The 27,958-nt window shown below is 47.5% G+C and overlaps 1 protein-coding gene across 4 annotated transcripts in view; it reads right to left on the bottom strand.

Annotated features, from left to right (window-relative positions):
• The window catches only part of LOC146866845 (scavenger receptor cysteine-rich domain-containing protein DMBT1-like), a 398,665-nt gene that overhangs the window by 297,050 nt on the left and 73,657 nt on the right, over positions 1–27,958 (bottom strand). For all 4 annotated transcript variants that reach the window (XM_085602310.1, XM_085602301.1, XM_085602292.1 and 1 more), the window contains exon 9: positions 7,599–7,637. In XM_085602310.1, the coding sequence (XP_085458436.1) occupies positions 7,599–7,637 (39 nt within the window). The remainder of the gene's footprint in view (positions 1–7,598; positions 7,638–27,958) is intronic.

Below are 27,958 nucleotides of genomic sequence, written 5' to 3' on the forward strand. Positions count from 1 at the left end.
GAGGTGACATGGTGTGCAAAATAACGATTGACTGGAATGGGACTCTGAGTAATTATCAGTGATTAAATAAAGCATTCTATCCATTATTTTTCGGTCTACTCACAGAAAACAGCATCAAGGTTCATACAAATACCAATGATACACAACTCTACTTGAAAGTCTCTTCTGTTTCAGACATTCAACTCCTCGGACACTGCCTGAACATAATCCAGACCTGCAATTCCCAAAACCCCGCCACAGCAGTAGTCGATTAGATTAAGTAACACTAATTTTTCACTTTTGCCGAGTTTCTGCACTTGTCATTTATGACACACCTGGCATTTCATTGGACACCTGGCTTTGGAGGTCTGGTGGACCAGTGAGGTCATCAGATACTTTTCAAGAAGTCATTGAGAAGATTCTGGGAACTGGACAACTTCTAAATCTTGGGTGGACACTCTTTACCTATGCCCCTGGTGATTAGCTGGACTGCTACCAGTCAACCGTAATGGGCAAAAGGAATATAAGACTGATCTACCCATCCAGCCGTGTGGTGGAGTAAGACCGAGCTGACAGATATTGGAAAGGGGTGTGGCCTGAGAGTAGGAAGAGCTACAAACTCTCAGGCTTTTAAACCTAGCTTCTATTAAGTGCTAGGATACCTTCTCTGGCAAGATCCAACAGGAAAACTTCATAAACATGGGAATGATGGAGATGGGCCATAAGGAAAAGAACAGTTCACTGACAAAACTCTTTTTTTTCACTGAATGCTTAGTAGGGGAACACAATCCCAGCAATCCCAACAACCATGCAGCAACCTACAGGTCAACCCAATGTACAGATGGAGACTGCCATTAATCAGTTATTATATTTCATGTGTTTATGTGAATGTGCATTATAAAGTACGCTTTTGAGTCAGCTTCTGTAAGCCATTGATTTGTTTAGGTCATCCCCGTACAGCCATTACTTTAAAACTTGGGATTACAAAAATCCAATCAGTAGAAACTGAGTTTTTAAAACTTAAGGTTCACAATAGGGCCAAAAGGTGCGAAGCACTAACTGCAGGTATATGGTTGCACCGGACAGAAACAAAGTCACAAGTTCAGGCCAACTGCGATGGAGTACGGGCCGAGTATAGGACCAGATTCAGCCTACTGGCAGTTGTACTTTCTTTCCTTGGTACAGGAGGAGCGTGGTGCTGCGATGCAAGTCTCTGCATCTCATCGCTTGAAGCCATCTTTCAGGAGCTTCACAGTCCTACAAAGCAAGTCTCTGAGTCACTTTGAGTTGTTCTGCATTGGATCCAGTGAAGTCACCAGTCAGGACCTGTGTGGTGCTGCAATGCGAGGTTTTGAATTGCTCTATGCGGCTCTGTGTCAGATCTAGTGAAATCTTTAGATAGCCAGGGAGAAGTACACTCAAACTCCAGCCAAGTGACCAGGACCTTGGTAATAGCACTTGGGGGTGAAGACTCACTCACAAAGAAGCCGGCAGATAGGACCAGGTCAGACCAGTAGTGTATGATCAGCCAAAAAGCAGGAAAGATCCCTGGAAGCTTAGTTTTGCTCCTGTACCTCAAACTGGAGGTCTGCCAACTGTCCCTTGGAGCCACGTTTGTGGTCCTGGGTTCAAGGCAAGCAGGTTAAATCTTGCTTCTTCAGACAGCAGGGCAGTGCTTCTTCTGACGTGGGTCCCTTGCTCGCTGTACCACTGGATTCAAGCTAAACTGGCTGCTGAGGGGTGATACCCTTAAACCGGTCCAAGGCTGCTTGTTTTCAGACCCAGGGAGTACCTGGCCTGGCAGTTTGAGCTGGACTGTTCCAACGAGGAGCAGGTTCAAGGCTGATTTCCATATGGCTGGGTCCAAACTGGGTTGGCACGGTGAACAAAAGAACTATTAATTTATCTTGACTGGGGGTGAGTGTTTGAAAAGTTATCTGGTCCGGAACATCCTTGGGTTGGAATGTGGTCCCCGTGCCCTGATGCAATTGAAACAAAGTCATTGGCAATGAAACGTGCTGGGCGTTCAGGTAAAATGGTCTAAACATAACACAGTTGTTTTAAATGAGTACGGAAACAATGAAAATTAAAGATAATCATTTTGTGTCACCGTAACTTTGTTTTAACAGTGTAGGAGTAGCACAATTGTCCTCCTTGTGTTTAATGGGGGTCTTCAGTCTTTGGAGTAACACAACATCATTTTGACATATTGCTTTGTCTCAGCTATACTTAGTTGGGAGTTGGTTTTCACTTCCGTTTTGTGCCAGGAAATTGGCAATGATGAGACAGTGAGTTAACTGGTGAGTGTCTACCAGCTACTCCCCTGGAATTGCTTACTTGAGGCACTTCCTTGACTCACTTCACTTTTTAGACCTGTACACTTGCCAAAGTCTTGTGGGCTACCGGCCTGTTTTGATGTTTTTTTATATAAAAGACACATATGGGGGATATATGATATAATTATATATCAAACCTTGTCTCACCCAGAAAGAAATGGTGTGACTCCCTAATAACTTTGATTTATATATGTAATATATAACCACGTTTCTGTATATTCATAATATTGAATAGAGGGTGTGCTGGTTTATTTTACCTCTTGAACTCCCCTTTTTGGAATAGGGCAGGTTTGGTGTCAGGTTCCTTTGTGTGTGCTTGGGCAGGTACCCTTGAAGTGTAATCAGATGGGAATAGGTCCTCTCCATTCATCCTGTCAGGAAGACCCACTCCCCACTCCTCTCTACACTCTGGCCTCTTTGTTCACTTCTGGTCCTAATACACATTTCCCAGTGGAGGAGTCATCTCCAGCCGAAACAGAACAGTTCCATATGAGCAGTTAGGGCCTACTTTCGATTAGGAGTGATATATTTATGAAAAAGAAGGTTCTGGTCTAGCAAAAGGTTTATTATGCCAGGTCGACATGGCAGTTTAAAATTACCCTAAAGACTGCAATGGCAGGCCTGAGACATATTTTAGGAAGTGTAAGGCGGTGCCTCCCGCGGCCGAGAATTCCAACAGGGAAAGGAGGTCGGCAGTCTAGCCCCGGACTACACAGGAATGCCAGATCAGGAAGAGGAGGGATGAGAGGAGGGAGAACAGGACGTCACGGAGGCGATCGGATGCCTACGCCGGTTGGAGGAGGAGAACACAGAGGAGCTGGAGCTGCAGAGGGAGAGAGAAGCGCTGGGAGAAGGAGACCAGGAGGAGGAGGACACGTCGACTGAAGAACCGCCTAGAGGCAAGGTCCCAGAGTCAAGCCAGTCTGAGGAGGCTCCCCCTGCCACGGCCTTGGACGGTCGTGGCCACAAGTAAGCACCTTTCTTTTCATATTTTTCCACGGGCTGGTGGAGGTTGGAGCGGTGAAGGACACCTGTATGTCCATGTGCACCCAGCCACCTATTCCCTCTACGTGTTTCCCCTGACAGCCTACACAACACAGCCCTTTGCAACACAACAAACCCCAGGTGGCGGCACACTGACTACCTCTGCCGTTACATATTTGAACACTGTCTGTCTTTTCCTCCGAGGGCCCTGCCTACTGACCCCTCTCCCTACATTCAGTGGGGCTGGAAGAGGAGAACGCGAGGATGTCTCCTAGCAAGACAGAGGGAGGGAGAGACTGACCCAGGAACCTAGAGACTAAGGACAAGGAGTCCTCCAGTTTATTTAAATCATTTACTTTCATGGACCTTTTGTTTCACTTCCACATATTTTTTTTATTTAATCATTAAAAGCCCCTATTTAACCATCCCTGACTCTCTGCTCTATATGACCACACGACCACAGGGAGTTAATTTAGTGGATAGCACAATGACATCTGCAGCCAACTACTAGCATTTAATTTACATGCCCTTGGTACTGGTACATATAAGTGAAATGCATGTGCCAATCATGTATATGCCAATTTGACCATGTTTAGAGGGTAGAGCACACAGACATTAACACTGCATAGCAGGGGTAAAGTGCACAGAGTGCTATGGCCAACAGACATGAGTTCAGCAGCAGAAGGCAAAACTTTGTCTGGTGACCTACAGAAAGGGCAAATTTCCAACAAAACCCACAGCCTTAAGTCAGTGTAGACTAATCAAAACCTTAATGAGCTTCCCTGCTGAGCCCATAGAACATGGCCAATTTGCTCTTATGCATTGGCACTTGTCTGTTCTATGCCCATCTGAACTGTATCCCTCTGTCACCATTCTCCTGAGTCACTGCACTGACCTAGGGTGAACCCTTCTCCTCACCCATGGACCACATCTGTGTGGCTCCTGACCTTAGTTTGCTTACAAATGCATCCTTGTAGGCAGACAGCATTACCATGGTCAACAAGGTGATGTGGCCTATTCTGATCCTTGGATCAGATTTCTTCCCTAAACCAGGGAAAACTTTGCCCAAAGCGACCACAACCAACAGAGGCCACTGATAACTGTCAGAGCCAGGAGTCAGGCCCAGGCCATCTAATGCCCAATGGAGGCTTTGGGTGGGTCTCTTTTCCAGGCTCTGGGCTAGCTAAGAGCCTCCCACTTGCTCCTGAGGTTTTCCTGACCTCTTAGGTTTCGCAGAATGGGGGGGGGGTCAACAGCCCCGGGTGATAGGTGCCATATTTCCTCACTCTGGTGCTGTCTCGGGGATGGTATCCTGAGGTTCATCTATCAGCATGGGCTCAACCTTGATAGGTTTCAACTGAACTTTTAGAGGTATTTTTTTAGGGGGGATCTTATGTCTAAAATTGCCTTTGAGTAACCGAACCAAAATATTTAAATTTATTAAAGACTCTTTAATTTGACCCCTGGAAAAATCAAAATACAGAAGTGATGTTATTGGAGTTCATTATTGCCCCTGCGGGGCATGCCTTGGGGCACACACCTCACTAACCATTTAAAAACTGGGGAAGTACCTCAGGAAGTATGGTTAAAATAGGTGTGGCATGCAATTACGATTCTGTGTGATGTGGCACAGTTATGGGTGCACAAACATGACCGAATGAGAACACTATTATTCCCAAATAGGATAGCAAATGGATTTTCTTGTAGCTGGGTCCTGAAGAAATCCTACCAATCAGTTTTTGGTGTGTTGTAATGCTAAAACATGTAGACCTGAGATATCGGAGAATATAATGAGCTCCAAGAACATCACCTCTGTTTTTTGATCTTGCCAGAGGTCGAATGAATAGAGTCTTGTGCAATTAATTGGAAGAAGATTGAATAAACTTTAAGTGCTTCGGCCGCCCCATTTATTGATGTGACATGTGCCTAAACTTTAGCCTGCACTTTTCTATGACAGCAGAAATAGGTCAAAATGCCATGTCAAAATGATAATTTAAAATTGCCCTACAGGCTGCAAAGGCAGGCATGAAGGATATATATTGGGAACTAATTTACTGGTAGTGGGAGGCACAATAAGAACTGCACCAAACTACTAACATTGAATCTACAGGGTCTGGTAGTAACATAAACTAGGGACATATAGTAACTCAAATGTGTCAATCACATATATCCCAATTTTACCATGTTTAAAGGGAACTACGCACACACTTTACCCCCTTTTTTAGCAGTAGTAGAGTGCACCGAGTCATATTGCTGACACAAAACAGGTTCAACAACAGAAGGAAAAACAACCTAGGTGACCCTGCAGAAAGGGCAAATTTCCAACCTGATCCGTCACTCTACATGTCACATACGGATAAATGGCTTATCCAGACTTACATAAGACACTCATGCAGGTGAAAATAGGTCCAAAGAATTGGGCTTCTGTGTCATCAGGGCTGGGATCAAACATCTGCTCTACTGAAATTAGGCACTCACAGATGGTAAAATGTTATGTACGGAACTATACAGGAAAGTGATGGGTGAAATGCTCATCAATCTCAGCCACTGGTAACTACTTGGTCTGCATCCCAGTTCATCATTATTTCTCACACTATTCCACCTCAGTTTGGACCCAGCTCTGATTGGGGCTCTTCACTGAGATGCTCAAAGTGCAACGGATATTCCCAAACGTGGTTTCTGTGCCCACTGTGCCACTGGAACCAAGCTGCACTCGACTGAAGAGCCCAAACTAAGGCCAGACTGGTCTTGGGTTGCTTGTGTTCTGGTTCACAGAGGACCTGGCTTGGCAGTTCAGGGTGGAATGTTCCTATTGAAACAGGACCAAGACTGATTTTCAGATGGACTGAGTTGTGAACTGAGTAATTACCAGATTAAGTTAAGCATTCCACCCATCACTTTTTGGGTTACTTCAGCATCTTATGTACAGCTATGCCTACCTGAAGAGAAGCAATGAAGAGGGAAAGTATATATGTAGCTTGCTAGCAAGACAGTATGTGTAGATATGTTATATAGCTAACAAGGGAGTCGACTCTCAGTCATTAAAACACTGCAAGTAATTCAAAATGATGCGACACGGATCCACTTGGGTATTCCCAAATCTCAGTCTGCTTCCACAGCACTCACCACATTGCACTGGCTATCAATCAGCAAAAGGATTAATTTCAAAACATTGTGTATAACTCATCACGCAAAAAACAAGATTGGCCCTTACATCCTCGATCACCTGATCAGCCTAACAGAGCACTCAGATCAACCAGCCTACACCAGCTCTGCATCACTGGGGTAAAAAAGGCCAGATGTGGAGGGTGTTCCTTTGCTTTTATTTTCCCAATCTTTGGAACACTTTGCCTCTCTCCCTCAGATCAAATAACAACCTTCTCAGTTTTAGATAACTACTGAAAACCTACCCATATGACTAGGACTCCTTATCTGACCTTAACCTTTCCAGTGCTGGCAAGCCCATCGGGTATCCATGCACTTAATACATTTCCCTGAATTGAATTGCAGTCAAGAGCTTCAATTCTTTACATTACATGGCAATGGTACATGGGAATAATGTTACAAAGGTTTGTAGTATGCATCTTTGAGCAGTTGTGTGACACAGCTGGCCCATGCCTGCCCCTCTAGAGTCCCACACACTGCCTCAAGCTGCAGTTGTCCATCTGTCTACTGTTTTGCCTATTTACTCCTATCCACAACTTATATCTGAGCGAGGGTATAAGGGGGTGCTGCTTGGCATCTCAGAATTTCCTGGCACAGACTAGACATACCCTGTATCAGAAAATCCAGTCTACTTCATGGCCAACTGAACTTCACTTCACCTCCAGTGAAGTTGGACAAGGTCTAGGATAAAACAAATTTTTAAGTGAAGAACATATGTTGCAATGTACTCCCTAGCCCACAGCTCCTCTGTACAACGGGACTATTTTTGCACCAGTTGAGGTACATTCATTAGTCTTAGTTCTCAGGGAAAAAAGTGTCATGTGAAATATGTTGTTGGTTAATTGACCTAATGTTAAAATCTACATTAGGATAGTATTGTTAACATTTCAGGTCAATGATGCAATCCTACATAGGAAGGATTCCACAAAGGTAGTTTTACAGAATGTAGAAGCTTTTGTTTGAGCAGAGACTGTCAGAGGTGAGAAGAATCAAGAGAGAAGCAAAGGTGATATAGTAACGTCTAGGCTATTGGATACATAACTGCATATTGTCGTCTACTACATGGACAACTGCTCACAAGAGTGAGAATAATTAAAGCACTGACTGGAAGAAAGTTAGAAAAATCAGACCTACCAGTAACAGTTGCCGTTAGCGGGGTGGTTGTTGTTTCACCTGTGAACACAAACAAATACCTTATGAGATGGAGGAGATCATTGATTGAAATCATATTCCAATTAAACATGTATTTGTCAGGCTTCAGACTGTATAAGCAGAACTGCCTAGATTCTGTAACAATTCTCAAAAAGTCCATTCTAAATGGGCCACATCATGCAGTCTAATAAGCTTATATATTTATTTATTTGAATTTATAAATCACATTTACCCAAGGTAGAGGCTACTTATCCAGCTGCCTGGTGAATAGTGAATTTTTTCTGCTCTTTAATTTGCCACTGTCTAATTTGTAGAAATTATTTGAAAATAGCAGAGAATCTTCACTATGTGCCTGGCTGCTAGCTACATAATAGAGATTCTGCTCTGCTTGGCTAACAGCCATGCAAATAGCAGAGAAATATCACTATTACCAAGCTGCTGGCTAAAAAGCAGAGATTCTAGACTGTTCAGAAGTGGCCGTGCATATAGCAGTAAACCTTCACTATTTACCCGGTCACTGGCTACAGGTTAGCGAATCATTACTGTTTGGCCAGCGGTTGTGCAAATAGTAGAAAAACTTACTATTCACCTGGCTGCTGGTTAAATAGCAGAGATTTGAGGTTCTGCACTGTATGGCCAGCGGCCGTGCAAATAGCAGAAAACCTTAAATATATTTACATGACCGATGGCTAAATAGGTGACCTTATGCACTGTTTGGCTGGCAGCCATGTAAACATAAGCAAAATGTCACTATTTACCCTGTCGCTAGCTAAATAGCAGAGATCCTGCACTGTCTGACTGGCGGCTGTGCAAGTGGCAAACAAAGATCACAATTTAAAAGGCCGCTGGCTATATGGTGGAGATTCTGCACTGTTCAACTGACGGCCATGCAAATAGCAGAAAAACGTCACTATTTACCTGGTCACTGACTAAAAAGTAGAGATTCTGCACTGGTCGTCTGGCAGCTGTGCAAATAGCGAAAGACATCACTATTTACCCAGCCGTTTTTTCGTGACCTACTGAGAGGAAGTCCAGTCCAGGTTTTCGACCACGTTCACCAACAGCGGAGCAGTGCAGTGCAGGAAGCAGGAAGAGACGCGCACCGCGGCCGAAAATCGCGGCCGAAATCGTGGCCGAAAATCACCGTTGAGTGCGTGTGGGCATCGTGTGTGGCGTCGCTGTGGAGCAGAGAGCGATAGAGGGTGAGAGTCTGCTGAGTGCCGCTGAGCCGCTGCCGCCGCCACAAACCGCGAGCAGATTCCTCGCGGAGTTTTCACCGTTTGGACCGTCTCTTCCCCCTGAGGACGTAGACTGGCGGTGGTCACAGCCATAGGCCGCTGGATTCGTAGCGACGCGTCTACACAGACGGGAGCGTACAGCAAGCACAGTAAGTGTGCAGAGCACAGAGTACGAAGTACGGAGAGCGGGACAGGCGCGGCGGTAGCTGTAGACGCTCCCGCCCTCCCGCCTCCATAGTATTGCAGATTACTGTGCTCCTGCTATCAGGGAAAAACCAACAGGAAAAGCGGAAAGAGGCACGAGGCAGGAAGAATCGGCGTGCCTGGAGCTGGAGCTAGAGCCGAGAGTCCGCCCCCACCTGCCTCCATCTACCTCTACGCCAGCTTCAGCCTCAACCACAGCCTCAGCCTCAGCCTCAGCCTTGCCCCTTGCCCCTGCCTCTGCCTTTGCCTTTGCCCTAACCTCTTCCTTGCTCCCTTTGCTCCCCTTCTCTGGACTCGGACGCAGGGTTGAGCACGCCATTGCACCCGACAGGTGACAGGTGAGGAGGTGTTGGAGTGTTTGCACGGGCTCTAGGGGACTTACTGGAATTGTTTTCCCGAGAAGCTTAAATCAATTGCAAAAAACTTAAAACTGTATTTGAGGAATCTGATGAATTACTGGTCCTTGTACTTGGAATTAATCCCAAGGGTGGGATACAAGGTAACAAGGAGCAACTAACTAACCAAGTATTACAAGCCCTTAACAGGTTCCTCAACAGGCTCCTGTGCATAGATTAAAAATCGCAGTTTATACATTAACATCATTATTAATTGCAACTATGCAAACAGGGAGAGTAAGGAAAACGACAGTAAAGGCAAAGTCAAAAGCCCAACTTAAAGCTGAGAAAAGGAAAGCGGTGAGCGAAAATAACGGCCCTTCTCAGGAGCCGAATCTTAATGAATCCTACGCGGACTTTTTAAAGATTAAACGCGAAAAACTTGACATAACGGAGACAAAAGGGAGTGATAACAATAAAGATAAGGATACTACCATAACAAACTCAAAATTAGAAAAAAGGAAGTCCCAACTCACCGTTCCATCTATAGCTCCTACATGGGAAATAAATAAACCTTCACCAATTAATCCAATTGTCACAATTGTCACACCAAAAAATACAACTAACGGAAACAAGGGAAATAACCCTTGTATTTACCAACCCAAGATATACACAAAATTCTCTTTTTTGAAAGATCCAACAACAGCAATTTTTTCAAAAACGAGTCTGTTAGAAGGCTTGCAAACCCCTCTTTTGCCTCTGGAACCAAATTGTTTTAATTGGACATCTCAAAGTAACCCAGAAATACACCAACAATCTATACCAGTGCAGCAAGGACTTAACGAGAAAATGGATATCAGGGATAATGAACCAGCTAGGTCGACCCTTCAAACAAATAATGATGAACCAACAAATTTAATGGAGACCGCCTGTGTGAAAGGACTTCAAATAAATAATGCTATCACACTATACAACAAACATTTCGAAACGGAAACGGAAAGTAACATAAATCTGGGACATAAAAACCAACTGTCAAAACCGTCTACCCTGGGACCCATTGACGATTTTAGTGGACTTATCCATCAACCACTAAGCGAAGAGCATGATAACATCGATATAAATACACAGAGCCCACAAATTTTACAGGGTCTGGTAGCTGACATTTCATCTATGACCAATAAAAAACCACTTGTTAACACGAATACACAGGAAGTAACAATAACTGGGGAGCTTGGGGAGCTCGGGGAGCTTGAGGAAAAACATCTAAACGAGAAAACAGTAAAAGATAAAAATCCAAAGGAAGGAGAGATGAAAGACATGGAAACAAAAGGATCACGACTTAAATTAGAACAAAATAGGGGTATAGGTACAGATCTGAACCAACTGTTACCAAACCAGACGGATCTAACATCATCAAAAAATGTCCACTCAGATTGCTCCCACCAGATCGCACTTGTGGACAAATCAGATAAAAGCGATATGTCCTTTCTAGCCACGCAAGAATGGGAAGAAATGGTCGCTTCTTATAATCAAGATACAATACCAGATACAATATTAGATAAAAACTTTTTGGAAGACAAAACATATTTAAACAATAAAATAATCTGGGAGGCAATGCTAAGCACAATGCAATACTCAACAGCAGCATTGCAGTACCAATCACACAAAATGGACCTTCAGCTGACTATTTTACAGGCGCTTGCTGATTCAACAGCTGGGATAGATAAGAAACTAGCTGGCCTGAATGATTTAATAAAGAAGGGCCAGGAAGGTACATATGCAATACAACAAGTTAACCAAGAATGCACATGCGCACCAATAATTGACAAATTATCTATATTACCATGTATATTAGGTGACTTATTACTCGACATAAAAAAAGTTCTCAAAGACCAAACACAAATAAAAACTGCAGGTACGACGGACAAAAAAGTACTACTCCTATCAACAGATAAAACGGAAATTATTGCAGATAATAAATCTCCGCAAAAACAAAATGAATCCCAAAAGGAAAACGGGAAAGTAGATGCAGAGAGAAATACTACTTTTGGAGAAAAAAATGTCGGTAAAACCAAAAGGAAAGGAAGGAAAAACAAACAGATAAGTAGAGGACGCCATCCTTTTTCTAATTCCAAAAGTGACCAACAGTTAACACCTCAAAAAACCCCTCCACATGTTTTGATGTCAAATGAGAATAAACAACTACAAACAGTAATACGGAAGGATAGCAGTTTAGGTAAACCCATAGTGGTATTAGAGAAGCAAGATCCCTCACCAATTATTCAAAATCTAAAAGAAAGGTTCGAAGAAACTAAACATAATCAAGATACTAGCCCCCAAGAAAGACCGCTCCTCCATAAGGAGGATATAACCCAGAGCCTAAACATTCAACCTATCCCTTATAATTTTAACACTATGATCCACAGAAGCAAAATCGATATGAACCCTCGGGCAACCAAACAACAAGCAGGGTCTAAAGACCTAGAAATGATATGGTCAGCTCTGGACTCAAGGGTAAACATTAGCCATACGACTGATAGTCGATTCCACGATAATGATAATTACTAACAGGAAAATAAAACAGAATCAAACATCATTATATTTCATCCGCTATATGAATCGAGAGGGCCTATGGACATACTAAATAGACAGAACATCTTACAACTTTTACACTCTAATAAAAAATTAGAAAACATCATGTCCTCTGACCTACGATCAATCGAATTTATACGAAAAATTAACCTAAAATCAGAATCTACCAGAACGACATGGCAAAACTCTGAGATTTCTAGAAGAATATACCAAGAAAAGGATTGCTTTAAAAACTGGGGAATAGAACTGGAGCTTGTTACAATACCATCATATCCGACTCCTTTCTTAATAAAAAAATTAACTGACCCAGATAAAACAATCAGTTCAGTATTAAGAGGTGCTAAAAGTAGAAGTCCTGGAGCCAATAGAGAAGCGAACTTGTCAACCACAATCGTGAACGATGCTCCCCAATTAACACAATCACAACTCTTAATTAACAAAAATTGGCAAGGAAACCATCGCACGATTACATTAGAGGCCAATATATGACCTGACCGGATAATCACTCACTCACCTCAATCTAAACAAAGTGGGATAAAAATATGCACGTGGAACATCAATGGATTAGCGGCTAAAATGTCAGAGCAAGAATTTTTGAGCTATATAGAAAAATTCGACATAATACTCTTGGAAGAGACATGGAAAGATAACTCATTCAGTTTGAAAGGATTTACATCACTGTCGACTCTAGCTACTAAGACCTCAAATCTAGGCCGTAGCTCAGGAGGCTTATCAATATTAACTTCTGCATCAACTATTGGAGAAACTATACCATTAACCTTTAAAATATCTCCTCCAAACAGCGTGCAAGCCATAAAAATAAAGCTGAAAATAGATAAACAAATACAGACAGTAATAATAATAAACACCTATTTACACCCAAAAGGGAAGAAAAAAGCGATTATGGAATTACCAGCCGAATTAGACAGGTTGATGGAAGAGGAAAAATCGGACCATATTATACTGGCAGGAGATTTTAATATACATCTCATAGAACCGGGTCAAACCTCAGATTTCATACAAGAGATATCGGACGCCTGGGAAATACCAACCCAGATCCCTGGACCAAAAATTAAAATGTCCAATGGTGCAAAAAAAATTCTACAGGAATTAGAACATCGTAATTTGAGGGCTCTGAATGGCCGCTTTAGCGAAGACCAACCACCGGCGGCAACTTTCCACACGATTAAAGCCTCAACTCACTTAGATTATACCTTCGTGAGCCTAGATTTTTTTAGCAAGATAACTGCTTTTGAAATTGGCAACATTGACCTTAGTGACCATTTTCCTCAAGAACTAACCCTGAGAGCAAATCCAGTAGAGATATTTCCAGCAGCCACAGAAATAATCCAAACTAATACTATCAATCTTAAGCGAATAAGATGCAGCTCGGAAAACATAGAGACAATAGCTGCAACTGCAAAACAACTCTATGCACAAATGGACAAAAAGGGTGGCAACCCCCTAGAATGCTGGACTAATTTCACCAAAACTCTCAGTGAGACATTTCCGAGCAAATCAAATAAGGAGGCAAAATCAGCCTCGTATAATTCCAACAAAATAGTGAAATGCCCGGAGATTAAGAGATTGACCCGAATTACTAATCATACATTGAAATTGGTACGTAAATATCCTTTTAATTGGCAATTGCATAATACTTTGCGACAAACAAGGAAAATATTAAAACAAAAAAGATGGAGAGCCAAACAAGAGAAAAACCATAAAGCCTGGTCATTGTTGTATTATGAGGCAAAGCAAAAAAACAGTGCTAAATTTTGGAAAAAGGTGTCAATGTTGTTGAGACCAGGACATCATGGGATTAGCTCTAATGTCACCGAAGCAAAATGGTATACTTATTTACATAACCATTTTAATGACTCGGAACCGATTGTGGACACCTGGATAATAGATGCACCAACAACAGTCTCTGCCCTCAACTCAGTCCCAGAGAGTAGTAAAATAGCGACAAGCGAGGCAAGACAAAAAATATCTTTCTTGCCATCAATGAACAAAGACCAGTTGATTGAATCAAACCTAATGAGTTTATCAGAAGAGAACCCAGACAGAGAAATACAACTCATCAGGAAACTAATTGCAAAAGGCAGGAGAGTAGGTGCACCGGGGCCCAATGGAATTCCCCCGATGCTATTTAAGCAAGATCCCATTTACTGGAGTAAAATCCTGGAGCCAGTCTACAGATATGCCCTAACACATATGCAACTACCAGACTCATGGAGAGGCTCAATTGTAAGCCCGATATACAAACAAGGTGGACGTGACAATCCAAACAATTATCGGTTAATTGCTCTAATAGATATAGAGGCCAAATATTATGCAGGGATCCTACTGGAAGAACTTACAAGATGGACAGCCGAAACTAACATCATTCCCATAACACAGACCGGTTTCCAAAAAGGCCAAGGAACAACAACGAACATCCTGGCCCTGTCCTTACTTATGGATGCTGCAAGAGAAAAAAAAACATGCACTATACCTCTGTTTTATAGATTACGCAGCAGCATTTGATCATGTGGACCGAGATATGCTTTGGTATAAACTGGCAAAATGGGGGATATCTTCTTTACTGCTGAACCAGCTCATACACCTATATACAGACACATGGATTAGGATAAAACTGGGAGAAGGTTCGCGATTATCGAGAAAAATTCCAACTAACAAGGGCCTCAAACAAGGCTGCGTCCTCTCACCAATATTATTTAACCTTTTCATGGCTGATCTGCCAGAAGAACTGGATAAATGTTCATCTCATAGTCCATCATTAGGAGGTAAAACCTTGACAAACCTGCTTTATGCCGATGACCTAGTTTTAATTAGCCGCACCCCTATTGGCTTACAACGCCTTTTGGACACAACTTATAGATTTTCAAAAAGAAATATCTTAAATATAAATAACTCAAAAACCAAAATTATGGTAGTGAATTACCATAAAAAATCTTCACCAAAATGGTACCTGGATGGGCATAGAATACTACAAGCCACCACTTACAAATATCTGGGGATCCTCCTGGATCACAACAACTCGTGTAAACCACAGCTGGAGTCCCTAAAGAAAAAAGGTATGACATCTTGCCTGACACTCAAACCACTGAAGAACCAATTGCCAGATCTCTCCCTTGAACCTTTCTTAAAAATTCTGAGAGCCAAATTTCAGCCTACAATCTCATACGGGAGCGAACAAATGAGAGGGAGAGACGCTTTACCGTTAAACAATATCATAACAAAAGCATATCGTGTGATATTCCAGCTTCCAAGATATGTCTCTCCAGCCCAACTTCGACTGGAATTTGGTGTACAAAACCAAATAGTGGAGCGAATGGGATCCTACGTAAAAACATGGCACAAAATTAGACTTGCCGAAAAAGGCACTTTGAATGACCTTTTATGGATTGAACTAACTCGGAATAATAAATCCCCATTTAATAAATACCTTATAGATGCAATTAAGAAACTGAGCCTAGAGAACTTATGGAACACTTCAGTATCTCACAATGTTTTTAAAAAACTAGTGACAAAAACAACAAAGAGTATCTCCCTCGCACTGGATAAGGAAACATTGTCAAAACGTACTCATGGATGGACAGTTATAAGCAATTACAAGAATAGCAACCCTCAATCCTATTTAAATTTAGGAATAAGGATACATATAAAACAAAAATTCCTGAAGTTAAGATTGGGGGTTGGACCTATAAAAGCATTATTACCGCCATGGAAACGAATCGGACATAACAATGAATGTAGATTATGTGGACTAGGTGAAGAGAACATTACCCACATCATCTGTATATGTGAAAAACTGAAGGACATAAGGGTATCTTTATTAAAACCGTTTTTTATTCAGCATGGTGTGAGGACCTGCAGACAAGCAATACTTCTATGTTTTAATCCAACTGTAACTCAATTAAACTGGCGCCTTACAAAATTTTTGGACATTACAGAGAAAAGATTAAATATCCAATTAGATTTGCTATCAGTTTAATGAAACAGCGACTAGTCTTCGGATGATTTGCAAATTTCTCTTACTTGCACGTTTTAAGAATTAACTTTTCCTTTTTTATAATTGTATAACACTCTCTGATCTTAAGAAAAGCATTTCTTTTAATTTAAATGTACAGAAGTTTTATTACCAAGAAATTGCGCTTCTTTTTTGTATGATTACCATATGCAATGATTTTAATTAATTATGCATAATAAAAATTACTTACTTACCCAGCCGCTGGCTAAACGGTAGAGATTTTGCACTGTTCGGCCAGCAGCCGTGCTAATAACAAGGTAATTTCACTATTTTCCTGGCCACTGACTACATAGCTGAGGTTTTAGTTTTGTATTTATTGGGCAGCAGTCAAGCACACAAAAAAGCCAGCTGCTCTCAAAACACAAAACATGTACAATAAGTATAGTGGCCATGCAAACAGTAAATTCAACTTAATTATTTATGTGGCTGGGGGGCGGAGCTTGGCTCGCAACGAGAATGGCGGCTTGAGCCTCGAGCTCCGGCACGCAGAGGCGACAATCCTTTAATTATCCTGCCCCACACCGTGTTGATCGAACGTGGAAGACCTGCCATGGGTGGCGAACAGTGCGGAGCCAAGACGGGGCGAGTTTTGAGAGAGCAGGGAGAGTCTGACACCCGGTGATCGGCGCCGGGCCACAGAGAAGAGGAGGCCCCTGATCCCCGAACTCGGGTGAGGCGTGGGTCCGGCGACGTCGCTCTGCGTGCGGTGCCGTGAGCTGGGGGTGCCAGAGCAGCGGAGGTGCCTGTCCCAAATTAGAGGCGCGGCTGCGGCGGGGGGCCACCACCGCCGAGAAACACCGCGGGGTGTGTGCCGCGATCCCCTAGAACAGCGGAGAGCGGGAAGCGTCGGATGCGGAGGACGGAGCAGCGGCTCAGAATGGCGGCCTGACTGTAGCGACCAAGGCTGGCGAGCGGAAAGCGACGTTAGTGGTGACCCCCTGAGAGTGACAAAGGTGGCGGACTCGGGGGTGTGGTATTGGCCGGAAGAGCGCTGCCGACGAAGGCCGATCGGACGCAGCCGCCGCGGCGCTGTGAAAAGCGTCCTTGGAGACTCCCTGCCACTGCTGGGGGTTGCGGGCTTGGCAGGAACTGGTACGCGCGGCGGGCCACACTGGGCGCCCCGATGGAGTGGAAGTGACCCACATGAACCCTGCGAGGTTCTCTACTAGCCTGAGGTGCATTGCACGATTAAAGGTCAGCTTTGCCGGCAGTGAGAAAGCTGGGGGCTGGTCCATGCAAAGGGCACTGACGCCTGTGTGCTGCATGCGAGGGGCCTCCACTGGATGGCGAAAGGGAGCACAAGAGGAGCTGATCGGTGATGGAGCAGCGTGAGAGACCGAAGTGTCTGCAGTAGACGGTGGTGTTGTTCGTATGCACCATTTACAATGTGCTTCTTAACAGGTTATAGACCGAATGGGCGCCCCTGACCTGTGGCAGAGGACTTGCGCACTGAAGCTGCCACGGCTCTTGAGGAGGTGAGCGGCACTGCGCGAGGTGGCGCGGGCGGCGTCCCGCTGCTGGGGACACTGGTGCCTGCGGCGCATGGGCTGGGGCCCGGGATTTGAGCGGCGGAGCTCCTGGATAACGCACTCAGAAAAACACTGCTACACTCTCGGCCATAGGGGTGAAGCGGTGGGGTAGACGGGTGGTGCCCAAGGAAAAGTGGTGGCACAATTGGCAAGTCGGATAAAACGCAGGTGAAACTTTCTTTTGAGCAAAGGCGCCCCAAGCCCCAGGAAGTGAGGGAGGGGGCGATGGGTGGCGCGACTGCCGCCCCTAAAGACGCCCAGGACATCCGGAGTCTGCTGATTTCGATGGAGAAAGGCCTGCAGTCGGGCATCACCTCCCTGGGGGCGAAGATAGACGCTCTCTCCTATTGCATGGACTGTATGGGGGAGCACCTCGATAAACATGCGGAGCGACTGGATCAAACTGAGCAGAGACTGGTGGGGGTGGAGGAGGCGCAGACCTCGATAGACACTGAACATAAAAAGCTGGGGCGTATCATGCAGGTACTGCAGGATAAAACCGAAGACCTGGAGGCCCGCGCGCGACGCTGTAATCTGCGCATTACGGGTCTGCCGGAGACGATGCCTACGGGCAAAATGGAGTTATTTGTGGAAAAGATGCTGATAGGTCTGCTAGGCCCGGAAATCTTCTCAACTATGTTTGTGGTGGAGAGGGCGCATAGATCCCTGGGACCCAGGCCTGCGCCGAGGGCGCCGCCACGACCGATCATCGCTAAGTTGTTGAACCACAGAGATAGGGATGCCGCTCTTCGGGTAGCGAAGGAAAAGCAGTCGCTCACGTACGAGGGGTCGTCCATCTCGCTGTATCCGGACTTCACTGCTAGGGTCCAAGAAGCCAGACGGCAGTTCATCCCGATTAAAAAACAGCTGCGAGAGCAGGGCCTGGATTATGCGCTGCTATACCCTGCAAAATTGCGTGTCAACAGGCAAGGGAAGACGCACATTTTCCTCGATCCTAAGGCCTTACAAGGGGCACTGAAGGACTGGAGCAGGGAGAGGAGGAGCAGTCCAGTGCGGATATCAGGAGATGAGGAGGCTGAAGGCTCATTGGACCAGCAAGACTAAGCCTGTGTATGTGACGGGTGTGAACTGGGCTTGCGGCGTGCTGAGGAGGTGAAACACGTGGGGCAAGTTGGTAAGAGAGACGCTATGGTGACGCAATATGGCCTGGAAAATCTCATTAGAGGGCCGGGCCAGCTGCCTGAATGGTGCGGTGCAGCGCTGAGAGTTGATATGTGGGAGCGGTGCCGGGCCGGCGGTGAACAACCTGTGGACATAGCCGCGACCTGATAAACTGTGGTGCTGGTGGAGGGGGTTGCGGCGACTGCTGGGACTTTGCATCTTGGCAGCCAATGGTGTAGGGAGGTGGATACTGGCTCACGTCTCCCTTTACGGTGGGGGAAAGTACTTTTGCTCTGCGTGCGGAGGGGGGGGGCTCGGTACTGAGCAGAGTTTGTCTAATACCTTTGTACGGAGCTACCTCCGCCTCCGAGTGCATGACACACCTTTGACGGGGATTTCTGGTTAGAGGGTGGGTAAAGGGAGGTGGGGGTAATCTCTAAATGAGATCCAGCGTGGCTGAGTTGGGGGAGGTTAGCTGTGGGAGGGGGGAGGGGAAGGGGGTTTTTGTTGTTTGTTCAGAGGTTAGTCCGACAGCCTGGAGAGATGAGATTGCGGATACCCGGTGCAGACTCATCAAATATGGGAACGGGGTCACTACAGCGTGACAAGGATGCCAATGGTTAGAACGACGGTTCCGCAAGGGTCGCCCAGCCCCATACGGGTGGTGACTTGGAATGTCAGAGGATTAAACGATCACCGTAAAATGCGTAAAGTCCTGCAATACCTAAACAGCCATGACATAGATGTGGCCTTCCTACAGGAGACGCATCTTCCGAACCTCAGTCCCATGTTACGAACCGGGGGGCTGCGAGGAAATGTGCATGCGGCTGGGTTCACAACGCACGCTAGAGGGGTTCTCACCTGGTTTAATCCAAAGTCCGACTTTGCAGCGCAGCTGCTTGCTACAGATGGTGGGGGTAGGTACGTGCTCTCACGCTGCCAGGGCAGAGGACTAGACTTACTGTTGGTGAATGTTTACGGCCCAAATTTTGATTGTCCTGACTTTTACAGTAAACTGGCTGATACTGTGAGGGGATGTGGGCCTTCGCAGATTCTGTGGGGAGGTGATCTCAATGTTGTTCTGGACCCGCGCTTGGATAGATCGGTGGGGCCGGCTAGGGCACCTGCGGCTGCTGCTACGATATTGCACAGGGCAATGATCCGTATGGCGCTCTCAGATGTCTGGAGGATGCTTAACCCCGCTGTGGGGGGCTTCACGCACTACTCAGCCTACCATAATCTGCATACACGCATAGACTACTGGCTTGCGTCTTCGGTGCTCATCCCGCGGGTCAGCCTGTGTCAGGTCCTGCCGAGGACTTTGTCCGACCATTCCCCTATTTTACTGGCTATTGACACGCCTAGGAAAACGGTCCCGCCGTTCATGTGGCGGTTCCCCCCCTACTCGCTCTTAGACCCCCTATTTAAGGAGGAACTGGCGGAAGCTATAACTACATTTTTCGATACTAACGTGGGTTCAGTGGACAGCTTCCAGACGGTTTGGGAAATGTTCAAAGTCTACATTAGAGGGGTGGCCATGGCTAAACATTCAGGGGTGTTACGAGGCATCCGCAGTAGATTAGCGACTCTGGAGCGTCGACTGGGTGAGGTAGAGACCAGACAGCTGGGGGGTGAGGGAGGTGGGGCTACGGAAGAATTGAAGACTCTATTGGAGGAGTACCATGAGGCCGCAGATGCGGAAGTTAAACACCTGGGAAAGTACGCTACGGCTAGGGTTTATGGAGAGGGGGAGAGGCCGGGTTCGGTCTTGGCGAATTTACTTAAGGCTAGAAGGAGTAAAGCTAACATTGCCAAGATTAGATCGGACGATGGGGAGCTGCTGACTGAGGAGGCGGAGATCGCGGCCTGCTTTAGGTAGTACTATGCGGCATTATATGCTTCACGGCAGACGGGGATGGATGAAGAGATACGGGAATACTTGGACCACATCAAGGTGCCCTTTCTCTCCAATGCCCGTAGGGAATTTCTGGCTCTCCCCATTCAGAAGGATGAAATCCTTGAGGCTCTGGCGAGCATGCCTGCGAACAGTGCACCCGGGGTGGATGGACTAACGGCCGCCTTTTATAAAAACTTCACGGATATCCTGCTCCCACATCTTTCGCAGCTGTTTGATGACATGTGCGACACGGGCCAAATGCCAAAGTCCATGAGTGAGGCTATATTGGTGGCCATCCCTAAGGCTGGGAAGCCCCCAGAGGAGTGCAGCTCCTACAGGCCACTGTTGTTACTAAATGTGGACACTAAGATATTTGCGAAAATATTGGCTACGCGCCTTGTGCTGCTGACACCGGAGCTTGTGGCTCCGGAGCAGGCGGGCTTCATGCCTGGTAGAAATCTAACCTACAATTTGCGGACGGTTTTTGGCACCATGCAGCATGTCCGCAGGGACACTAAAGCGCTCGCGGTGTTCCTAGATATGGAGAAGGCGTTCGACTCAGTTGAATGGTCTTTTATGTCTCAGGTGTTGACTAAAATGGGTTTGGGCCCGGTGTTCCTGCGAATGATGGGAGTCCTGTACACGGCACCAAGCGCGAGGATACGGCTGGGGGGACGCGTTACGGAAGCTATTCACATCTCCAGGGGAACGCGTCAGGGCTGCCCACTGTCGCCGATACTATATGCTCTGGTGGCTGAACCGTTAGCTTGCGCCCTACGTGAATACCACAGCCTCAGGGGAGTGAACTTCCCCACCTATAAAATAGTGGTGTCCACGTATGCAGATGACACCCTTCTGTGTGTTCGGGACCCAGAGAATAATTTGTCTCCGGTGCTGAGAGAAGTGGTGCACTTTGGTGCCCTCTCGGGCCTGCAGGTGAATTGGAATAAGTCCATTGCCTTTCCGCTTACCCCATCCATGACTCCCTTTGAGATGGAGTACCCGTTACACTGGTCGGATGAAGCGGTCAGATATTTGGGAATACGGCTACACACTGATCCTGAAATATTAATGAGGGAAAACTATGGCAGAGCCATAGATAAACTGGAGGACGATGTAGAGATTTGGATCGGCCTCCCACTCTCCTTAGTTGGCAGGATATCGATCATGAAAATGGTAGTGCCCCCTCGCTTCCTCTTTCTGTTCATTAATATTCCTATGGTGTTACCACGGGTATTCTTTGACAGGTTACGAAGGTCTCTATTGAAGCTGGCATGGGCGGGCAAACAGGCCCGAGTCAGCTGGCGGGTGCTCACATTACCGTACCACATGGGAGGACTCGGGCGCCCGATATGGAATTGTACTACCGGGTGGCTCAGGGAGCGCAAGCGCACAGCTGGATCCATGGTGAGGAATCGGTCCCGTATCTCATACTGGAGAAATTGTTTGCCGACCCCCTCCCGCTCCCAGTGATTCTATTTGAAACACCCGACCGTCGGACAGGTTACTTGGACTCCCTTAATTCTACGAGGCACGCTTGGGATGGTATACTGAGGCACAAGGCTGGGGCATTGTTATATTCCCCGGCAATGCCAGTGGAATGGGCGCGATGACTATCTCCCTGTAGGGATAAGGGAGTGGTGCGTGCCCTTCAGGAACTCAGTTTGCATGTGATGGGAGACCTGTTCGTGGATGGCACCGTGATAACGTGGGATGAGGTGGCTGCAGGAGCGGAAGCCCCGTCGCAGCTGCAGCGTTTCCAATTTCATAGAGTGAGGGGGGCGTTGCGGCAGCAACTGGGGGACGATATGGCTGAGCCCCCGGAGGTGCCGGAATTAACATATATCATTAAATACAAATGTCCTCGCAGACAAATATCTCGACTCTATAAGATAACTATGGAGCAATGCATACAATGGTACCCCAAGGCTAGGCTGGCCTGGCAACAAGACCTGAGGATGGTAATGGACGACGCCATGTGGCTGTATTGCTGTGCTGGCACACGTAGGATATCACTGCATGGGAGGCACAGATTACTCCATTTCAAGTACATAAATAGGGTATATTATACACCGGACAGATTACACCGTTACGAACTGCGAGAGGATGCTGGGTGTGAGAGATGCGGTCACACCATGGCTGACTTTATCCATCTGGCATGGGAATGCCCGGGGGTCTACAGGTTCTGGCAAGCAATTTTCCACAAACTGGGGGGACTGCTGGAGCTAGAGTTTGATCCGGATCCGGCAGTAGCTCTGCTGGGCTACTCTAAGAAGCTGCCTAGAGCCGTTCGCAAAATGGTAGACATGGGACTGCTAATAGCAAAGAGAAGGGTGGCAATGTGCTGGATGAGAGGGCCATTGCCCACAGTAGAACAATGGGCCCGGGATGTATTATATTGCTGCACGCAAACTGAGGTGTTTAGTGAGCTGCTCCCGCCGCGCAGTCGACCGAAAAATTTCTGGGGACTATACACAGAACGCCTTAGGGGGAAGGAGGGAACATCGGAGGGGGTTCGGAATCGGGAGCTGTGAGGGACCTGGGGGCGGTGGCGCAGTAGGCTGCCTGGGGGGTGATCGTTTGACGACGGGAGAGCTGACTTGTTTGCAGAGTGCCAGGACATACATTGACCAGCGGGGGGCAGTAGGATGTGAGGGGCGGGGAGATTGGAGATACAGAGGCATGAGTGTTCTGGGACTGGCAGGTGGCAGAGGGCGGAGTACGGGTAGACCGCGCAAGCTGGTAGAAACTTAGAAACTAGGACTAGAATTATTAGGGGAGATCTGTTCGGACGCCTAGATGTTAGGGTGCTGGGGGGGGGGGTGGGGAGGGTGTTGGGGGAGTTTGATTAGATTAGCGACAAAAACTGTTGATCCCCGGTGGGGAAGTGTACACTAGCTGCGACATACTACTGCAAAACTGGGAAGAATTCACGACTGGCCTAACTTGGGGTACAGCGATGTCCGGCCTCCGGGATGTGGGATTCACTGTTGTGCTGCAGTGATGGGATGTGGAATATTAGCCGGCCTCAGGGTTGTAGGCACACTATGATGTATGCCAGCTCGGGCTATTTGATAATAAAGAAATAAATTATAAAAAATAAAAAAAAAATATTTATGAGGCTGATGAGTAAAAAAGATAAATTTTATATTATTTGACCAGTAGCTTGCAAGAAGAAAAGAAACTTCAATATTTACCCGGCAAATGGCTAAATAACAGAAATGATGTACGAATTGTTGGTGGCCTTGCAAAAAATTTGAAAAGAAATGTCATTATTTACCTGGTAGCTGGTTAAACAGTAGATAGTGTGCACAACTTGGCCAGTAGCCATGCACATAGAAAATGAACTTCACTATTTACCCAGCTGCTGTTTAACAGCCCATATTTTGTTTTTTATGCCTTATTCAGATTTCAACAGGTACTCACACAAGGTAGAACTGCAATCAAGAATTGAATACCATTGGCATCCATCTGTTTATGAAACTTAGGGTCCTAATGTATTATTAATTTATTTGCAAAACGAGTTTGGGGGAACCAAGTTAACTCCGTCATGATGGCGGAGGACAATACCTCTGCCATCCTTAGTGGCCTCGGCCAGCCAATTTAGAGTTGTCCACCGGCCCGGTGGACAACTCTCTATAATGAAAGCAACTGATGTCATGAGGGTTCCTGCCTATGCAGGAAAAGTTTGACAGGAAATACCGTCAAACAAGATGGCTGGCAGGCACATTTTGCAACAATTATTATTTTTTCAAACACAAACTCTGAAAGCAGGAGTTTCTTTTTGAAAAAACAAACCATCTAATGACCCTAACAACCTGGAATTTTCTCCCAGAGTATTGGGGGTCATTATATTTTCCCCTGCTCCTTACACCCATGCTTTAAACTAAATTGGGTTGGTGTTGGAGAGTCCGTCCTCTGACTACCTCCACTCTGTCATGCCATCGAGGAGCGACGAGTAAAGGAAAGGGACTATAATCAATTGAGCAGAATGTCATTGGAATATGAATGAGTACTCCCAGTAAATCAGTGAAAGACATATAGGCATCAAAAACACAGAGGAACATTTTTGACTTCATTACAAATATTTTAAGAAATAAGAAATTGGCTTCGGAGCCAAGCATGGCGGGCGTGTCTCTGTAGAGCTCCGCAAGCCCGTGCCCTCTCAGAGCCATACTCCTGCCGATATCCTGACCACAGATGCTGTTGCTGCGAGGCACTCCTTGCGGAGCACACCAGGACCCCCGAGGCAAAGTTTGGTGGCGGCAGCGAGCCGGGAAGGTCCGGACCCGCTGTCGACGCAGCTTGGGCCGTGCGAAGACATGCTGTGTGGGCCAGGCTGCGGCTGGCGATCGCTGCGGGCCGATTGAAGAGACCTTGCTGCGGCGGCTGCCCTCGCCCCATGGGGCCTCAGGTTGGTGCCAAAATATGACCTGGGGATGAAGGGGGACTGGCGCTGTGTGGATTTGGCCGGCTGCCTGAAGCGTCGCTGCGGCTCCATTGTTGCAGGCCCATACCCCCGCCTCCTAAGTGGTGATAAGTGCGGCGCAGAGACCCCATTGACTGGCAGAGTTCCTGGCTGGGCCCTGTGCTCTGTGGACGCTCGCATCGCATCGGATCGACCTGCTGTGCCGCAGGGGACGTGCCGCCCTGCCCCTGATGCAGACACATCCGCAGCTGAGAATTGGGGCCGCATGAAGGGCGCGCTGGAGGGCCCGGGCTGCAGCGGCAGCTAGCACCGGATCGGCAGAGGTTCCTCGCTGAGACGGCCGCCTATATTCCGTGGGGCCTAAAGTGGTGCTGGTGACGACCTGTGGCTGAGGGGCCTGCCGGCGTGTGTATTCAGCTGGCGGCCCGATTCTTCTGTGTGGGGCCTCCGCTGTGGACCCCTTCGCCATACTTCCCAAGCGGCGCGGCACGGAGGCCAGTGGGCTTGTGGTTCTCCCGTTGGCTGTGCGCAGACTTAGTGCCTCCTAAGACTGACTTCTCAGTGGCTGGGATTGCCAGCAAGGTCCCTGGACTCGGTGGCTGCCCGCACATTCCGGACACATTAGGTACGCTGGGGAGGACGGGCTGGCTTGGCCAGGGGCAACTGTGGGTCTGTGGAGGCCTTGACATCGACGGCAGCAGGCACACACTCATCCGGGCAAGGAACCCTTCTGCAGCTGCTGCTGATGCCCTGGAGGTCTTCCCTCCCTGGATTGCCAGGCACCCCAGAGAGTATATCCCACACGCCTGTCTTGGGTCGGCGATTTCCTTGGCAGTCCCTGGCGCCAGTGGGCAGCGGATTCCTGGGTGGTGCGCTGTGGTGACTGGGTGTCCAGCCTGGTTGCAGCCCTGATAAAACTGAGACCATCTGAAGGGCGGAGGTCATACCCCAGGGCCGGACCTGGTGCTGCGTGGCTTCCCACCACTCGCTGAAGCTCGCCATCATCCCGTGGAGGCCCACCCTTCCACCCTCACCTGCAGCGGCTACAAACCTGTGGCTGGTCCCTCGGTCTGCTCCTCCATTTCACAAGGAGCAAAGAGAAACACAGTGCTGCGGCCCCTAAACAGAACACCATGGATCATTATACCACCACTCCTGGACTGCACTCGAGGCCCAGATCGGGGCTGTTGGTTCCGAGGTGTTGTTTCACCATCAGGACCTTCGGAAAGCAGTTGACTGAATCACTGAGGCTGAGACCAGGGTCTCCACGGTGGAGGACAGCGTATCCACCCTCCAGAAGAAGGTGGACAAACTTACCATGCTGTCACGGGAGCTGGCGTCACGAGTCGAGGATGCGGAAGGTAGGGCTCAGCACAACAACATCCACCTGGTGGGCTTCCCGGAGGGCTGTGAGGGTGCTTCTATGGACGATTTGCTCTCTGACTGGCTTAAGGCGTTGCTGCCGCCCGAGGCCATGTCTCCACGTTTCGTGGTTGAGAGGGCCCACCATGCCTTGACTAAGAAGCCGCCTCCCGGGGAGCGCCCGAGGCCTGTGATCGCCCGGCTTCTCAACTACGCCGACCGTGATGCGATCCTCCGCTATGCCCGGCTCCACAAGGACAAAATGACTTTTGATTCTCATCCCTGGTGCAGCAGTAGCGTCAGTCCTTTGTTGCGGCCAAGTGACGACTTCGGGAGCTGAACTTATGCTATGCGCTGCTGTTTCCCGCCAGTATGAAAGTGATATATAATGCCAAGACTCTTTTCTTTGACTCCCCGGAAGAGGTCTTCGCTTGAACTGATGAGGACTGATGGGGAAGGTCCTGGCTGACCGCCTCTACACCTGCATTCAAGATCTCGTGCATCCAGATCAGTCAGGCTTTATGCCATATCGCTCCACCAGACACAATATTAGACGAGTCCACAACCCTGTCACGAAGGCCCCTCGTCTAGGTTGTCCCGCGGCGATCTTGTTGGCAGACATCCACAAGGCGTTTGACTCTCTGACTTGGACCTACCTTTTTAAACTCCTAGAAGCCTTTAACCTGGGACCCAGGTTCCTGGCATATGTGAAACTACTGTATTCGGATCTCACAGCCTCGGTTCGTGTGGCTGGATGCTGTTCGGCCCCCTACCCGATCCACAGAGGCACGAGGTAGGGGTGCCCCCTATCACCTCTCCTATTTGCCTTAGTGATCGAGCCCTTAGCTGTGTGGGTGCGCCTGGACTCTGTCCTCAGGGGACTGGACTGGACGCCGGAGTACTCAGTCAGGATCGCTGTACGCCGATGACGTCCTGTTCTTCATGTCAGACCCTTGGGCCGCCGGGCCTTGTGTCCTTCAAATTCTTCGAGTATTCGGGGAGACCTCTGGACTCTGTGCCAATCCATCCAAATCTAGACTGTTCCCTATTCATGGCGAGCCGAGAAGTCAGGCCTGGGCTTCGCAACCGATCAATGCGGACACTGGCCTTAAGTACCTAGGAGTCTTCATAACGCGGTGTCCCAGCGACGCTTGGGTGCACAACATAGCTCCGCTGCTCCCCGCCATCCGGGATGAAATGACGATCTGGTCTCAACTGCCTCTATCGTTATACGGCAGGTCTGCAATTTTCAAAATGGTGTCTCTGCTGCGCTTACTCTACAGGCTCCAGAACTACCCGTACCCTATTCCCCCGTCGTGGTTTCTCCGAATCAACGCACCCCTGAATAGATTCCTTTGGCAAGGGGACAAGATTTGCATGGTGCTCGCAACGTGCATACAGTCCATGTACTGTGGTGGTATTGCGGCGGCAGACGTCAGAGAATTCTACTGGGCTTCGCATCGCCTGGTGGTCAATGAGTGGTGTTATGGTTCTCAGACAGATCCGGCTTACGCCGTGGAGCGGTCGGCCATGGCGGGTACCCCGCTGCTCCATTTCCTATACAGTAGCTCTTCCCTGGAGGCGCTTCCCCGGGCCTGCCG

This window comes from Triturus cristatus, chromosome 1_2 (assembly GCF_964204655.1).
Source record: "Triturus cristatus chromosome 1_2, aTriCri1.1, whole genome shotgun sequence".
Lineage (NCBI taxonomy): Eukaryota > Metazoa > Chordata > Amphibia > Caudata > Salamandridae > Triturus > Triturus cristatus.